Raw genomic sequence first — 5,415 nt, forward strand, 5'->3', positions numbered from 1 at the left:
GACACAATACGTAGTCCGTGCTAATACCTCTATAATATACCGTGGTTATTACCAACTAAGTATTAGGTAATAAATAATAATCAAATTAATTATAAATGTATATTGTATAGTATTAAATATTATTAAATTAACAGTTAATAAAACAACTACTTGTCTAAATACAAACATTTATAAAATGAATTTTAATTATTATTACTTATTAGTAAGAATGATATATTTAATTAAAGATAAGCTATTATTTTATTTTACCATAGTTTTCGTAGACAGCATCTTATGATAACAGCAGTATCAAAAATAAAATAACATGGACATTAATTTTATTAAGCTCATAATATGTATTCATACATTAACATTCATGAAATATGGTTAAATAAACAACTAACAACTACCTAACTCATTATATATGCTGTTATTATACTTTTTGATATATTTAAGAAAATAATAGTTAGTTGTAAATATTAAATACTGTTCACTGTTACCTGCTGGCTACTAGCACACAAGTGAATTACTCTAAAATCACTCCAGAATAGATTTTTATGGGTTATCACTGTTAACTAGACACTCAAACTGAGCTTACATACAAAAAAAAATATTTTATTTTATATGATTATTTTTATTAGTTTTTGCTCATAAGATATTGTATACAAATAAATTATTATAATATTTATAATTTATATTTTATTTATTCTTGAATAAAATATTTGTTAAACTTTAACAATAAAGCCATTTCAAAATTGGTATCAGACATGGAACCCCTTCTTCTGCTAAAAACCTGTCCTCCTGCACTAAACAAACGTTCAACATGAGCTGACGATGGTACTGCAGTATTGTACTCAATATAGGCTTCTTTCAATGTTATTGGCAAATCTTCTGGAGCTTTTATGTTATGGTTCAATAAATAATCAGAAACTATTTTTTGTAAATCATAATTATTTTGGGATTCTTGCAAGTCATCTTCAAAAAGCAAAAAATCATCATCCTCTGTCACATTTTGATGTGACAAATTATTTTGAACCAAAGGTTGTGAAGAAGTATATGTACTGCCTGCATCCTCAGCACAAGTTTTTAAAGTTTCAACCAACTTTTCTTTAATACTTATTTTTTCTTCTGAGCTGGCCCAGTTCAACTTAAATTTAGGAATTAAAGCAGATGATATCTGACATGTGCTAGAACTCATGTATCTTTGAAACCTATTAATACCAAATACAATACAATAATTGTTTAAAATAGTTTAAGTAATTTTATTATAATTAAAATCAAATACCTTTTTTCTATTCCTTTTTGCAAAGCATTTACCAATGGCGTACAGTAGTTTAAACTTGACAAACTTTTTAATGATTTATTAATCGCAGTTAATGTAGGAAGTAAATATCCAAGACACACATGTTTGTCCCCTTGTAATATGTCTAAGCTTTTTGCGATTGGCTGCATAACCTAAACATTTTAATAAATAGTATAACTTTAGTCTTTAAGTACTTTGATACTAGATAGTAGATATATTAAACTGTATTGCAATTATGGGAAACAAAAAAATATGAGTTGATAGTAATAAATATATTATATAAATACCTTGCAATACTCAATTAGAAATAAAGTTTCACGTGGTCTAGAAAATGGTGGCAATGACATTATAGAAAATACTTCATCTATTTTATTCAAATTACTGACAATGCATTTAATAGCGTCATAAAATGAATTCCACCTAGAATGTAATTTAGATGTAATATGAGTTTTTTTTATTAAAAATAGTTAAATAATACATAAATATACACAAGGATATAAATTTACATTATGTACCTTGTAGCATTAGGAGTAATTAAATATCTGCCAAGAACATTTTTTATTTGATCAGCATATTGCGTTGATTGGTTCTGCTTGTTAAATAAAGCTTGACATTTCCCAAACACGCGTCTGCTCAATATTTTGTAGGCTTTATCTTTTTCAGCATCTCCAATGTCAGTAGTAGCAATCAAATTCAAGGTATGCGCAGCACACCTTTGATGTTGAGGTAATGTCAAATTAAACAAATTACCTACTCCATTTTCAAGCTCGTCTGAAATATTAATTGGTCGCATCACTTCTTCTTCTTCTTCTTCTTCTTCGCCTTGATCTTGATCAATCACATGTTAAAGGGTTAATTTTGGAGCAAATGCTTCTTCAAATTTAGTGGGAAGTAGTTAGTAGGTTGATGGGTAGGTACTTTGGTAGTTATCCAGTTTTACATAAAATTATATGCAATAACACTAATAACATAAGCACTTGTAAATTATATTATTCACTTTATAATACAAATATTGAAATATATATGGTTTTATAATTTATGCATATAATTTGATATAAAACTGGATAAATAAGGATAAATAGATCAATACTCCAGTGGGTGGAAGGGTTTCTTATGCAGTTCCTGATACTAATTTATAAAAACCATAATATTGAAAAATAACACTTACTATGATTACTGGCAGTGGAAGGTTGTATAGTGGCATTTTCATTGTAGACTCTACAAGTTAAAGATATAATTATTAATTATATTGTTAGGTTCTATAAATATTAGTGAAGAATCTAATGTAATAAATAATAATTCATTTTAATTTTCAATGTACAACCTAGGCAGGTTGGTATTATTGTAGTCATTATTCTTTTATTATTTAATGATAATTAAAAAATGTATTAATATATGTTTCATTTAAAACAAGCTAAAAGTAAAAAAACAAATATACAGTAATATAAAAACAACAAAGGCAAAAATTGCTGATAATTTAAATCAGTATTTACCTATTATGCTATATTATTTAATTGTTTTGTCAGAATGACTAGTAGAATAACTAGTGGGCTGTTTTTTTTTTTATAAATATTATTGGCTATTGCACAAGGTAGGTTATTTAATTTGTCATGAATAAAATATAGGTAATAAATTAACTATATCATGCATGTATTACTTATTAGTGGTTTGGACTTAAAATATATTTAATTTTTTACTATGTATTGTTGTAGATATTAGATTAAAGTACTATACCTGAAAGCTTTCACAAAGTTTGCCGCGTTATCAGTTACAATGAGAGATGTCTTATTCTGAATATTAAATTCCGATAATACTTTGTCAATCATTTCAGCTATATTGTCATATGTATGTTTTCCATACATTCTCCTACAAGCAAGTCCTTTTGATGTACGCTCTAATGTGGTTTTATTTAACCAGTGTACTGTGAACCCCATGTAAGACCTATATAAAAGAACACAGTTTTTAATATTATTATGAAATAAATAAATTAGAAATGTCAAATGTACATCATTGTTATTACTCATTTAACATAAAATAATATTTATCTATATATTTACCGGTGAAATACAGACCAGCAATCTGCAGTGATACATACAAAATTAACTTGAGATAATTCATCTTTTAACGATGCAGTCATATCATTATACTCAGATACTATATCTCGCATAAAATTTCTTCTAGATGCTGGAACTCTGTTGGATGTCAGCTTACAATATTTAATGAATCCCGGATGTTCAATTAATGAAAAAGGTGATACTGTGCTCACAATAAGTTCAATATTAGCCTTGTCAAATTCGGTTTGGTTCAATTTTTTTGAGATTTTTCCAACTTCATCTAGCTTTAACTGTTTATATGCAGCAGGGTTATCATCAATATTATTCCTTTTTTTTCCACACTTATTAAACTCTGATAATTGACTAGGATGAATATGCTGTAGATAATTGTTAAAAATTATAAAATTATAATTCATTTAATAAAAGAACTACATGCTTAGGTACTTTATATTAGTTAATACTTATTAGTACCTAGATTAGGTATTAATCAATAAACAATAGTATATTTACTTACTTTAATATGGCTCCTTAAATTTGAATTGGAGGAAGTCGAAGTAGAGATGAGTTTTTCTTTAGGGATACATAGCAAACATTTAAATGTAATATTATTATTACCATCACTATGCAATGTTTCCTTAAAATATTTGTTTAAATGACTCCATTTTGTGCATTTTGATTGCGATGTATCAGTATCCATATTAGTATATTACAATGTATTTTCAATTTTGTTCATAAAAATTAAATATTGAGAGCAATACACAACAATAGTGTAATAAAGAATAGTAAATTGTTGACAACGCAGCACAGCTATAGTCTATATATATAATTTTACAGCACCAAGTTTGTCATGTCATTTAAATATAGACTATATATTAAGTATTATTATTATTCGTTCCAGACATTAGTTGATATTTAATAATAAATAATAATCCCCCGGGTATAGTAAATAGAATGGGTCACTCCCTTCTCTCACTCCAAGCAAAATTATTCTTATAATTTCCATGAATGAATATAAAATAAACAAACACCAAATTTTAATTAAAACTGACAGCTTACAAACGTATAATAATATGGGATATTGGGTTTGGATAATATATGTTTTTCTTTTCTAAATAATAATTACCCGCATGGCACTAATCTTTAATATCTAGATTCTACTGATTCTAGACATACTATATACTACCATTGATTATAGAATAGACAGATAGACAATGGTATAGGGATTTTCGGTGACTAAAATTTTATTTATAATAGCTGCCAATAGGTAGCGTTGTATGAATTAATATTATATTATTAATATTGAGTACTGACGGCAAACAGTAATAACATAATCTTAGACCGGTTTTTGGCAATGACAGAAAAAGCGATAAGCTTATAAATTACTCTATCGTAGATAAATGATATTTTCCGTACATCGCACTATTACCACAATATTGTAAAATTATTATTAATTATTACGTTGTGTTGTACGCGACCAAAAAGTCGAAAAATACGAAAAATTAATTTATTTTGCAACACTATGATTCAGTAAAATCTGCTTTGTAAAAAAGTATTGTATTACAATTTACATTATACACTACACAAGATTTACCAAATTTTAACAATACAGCAAATTTTTATCCATATCATAGTTTTTTATAAAATAAAATAAATTATTTTATGTTCAAATTTTAAAAGAATAAAATCGCAACAACATAAATAATATAATTAATTAAATATTATTATTATTTATAAATAAAATAATGCAGTTGTATTTTAATATTGAGTGTTCATATTGAATATGTTAAATTTAGAAACTAACGATAAATCTGCATATTATTATGAAAAACGATTGCGAGTAAAGATAGACCAAAATTACATTACACTGGAGTCTGGATTTGTAATAAAATACTAGGTTTAAAGAACAAAATAATTAAAAATTTAGTAAGAATATTTTCTTTATTATAAGATAAACATAAAATAAAGGTAATGTAATTATGTAAATTTATATTTACACATAATTATTAAAATAATAGTAAATTGTGATGTTTATTGGTTCTGAAAAGAACCGTTTTATAAAATTGAAGTAAATAGTCTTAA

The 5,415-nt window shown here is 25.9% G+C and overlaps 1 protein-coding gene across 1 annotated transcript; it reads right to left on the reverse strand.

Annotated features, from left to right (window-relative positions):
• Nucleotides 1-682: 682 nt before the first annotated feature.
• LOC112592803 lies at nt 683-4,033 on the reverse strand. The gene is made up of 8 exons (XM_025336953.1): nt 3,851-4,033; nt 3,340-3,713; nt 3,017-3,223; nt 2,460-2,500; nt 1,798-2,098; nt 1,570-1,702; nt 1,265-1,434; nt 683-1,190 (listed from the first exon to the last, which is right to left on the reverse strand). The coding sequence occupies exons 1-8, from the start codon at nt 4,031-4,033 to the stop codon at nt 683-685; spliced, it is 1,917 nt and encodes a 638-aa protein (XP_025192738.1).
• Between the last annotated feature and the right edge of the window lie 1,382 nt (nt 4,034-5,415).

Source organism: Melanaphis sacchari, unplaced genomic scaffold (genome assembly GCF_002803265.2).
Source record: "Melanaphis sacchari strain LSU unplaced genomic scaffold, SCAv2.0 Contig1953_pilon_pilon, whole genome shotgun sequence".
Taxonomy (NCBI): domain Eukaryota; kingdom Metazoa; phylum Arthropoda; class Insecta; order Hemiptera; family Aphididae; genus Melanaphis; species Melanaphis sacchari.

What these genes read in the sequence shown, in the direction of transcription:
- LOC112592803 (XM_025336953.1), bottom strand. Translation starts at nt 4,033, where the DNA reads ATGGATACTGATACATCGCAATCAAAATGCACAAAATGGAGTCATTTA. An exon ending in TGCTGGTCTGTATTTCACCG is followed by an intron (nt 3,224 to 3,339) that starts GTAAATATATAG and finishes TCTTTTATATAG; the next exon opens with GTCTTACATGGGGTTCACAG. An exon ending in ATTACTCCTAATGCTACAAG is followed by an intron (nt 1,703 to 1,797) that starts GTACATAATGTA and finishes ATTACATTCTAG; the next exon opens with GTGGAATTCATTTTATGACG.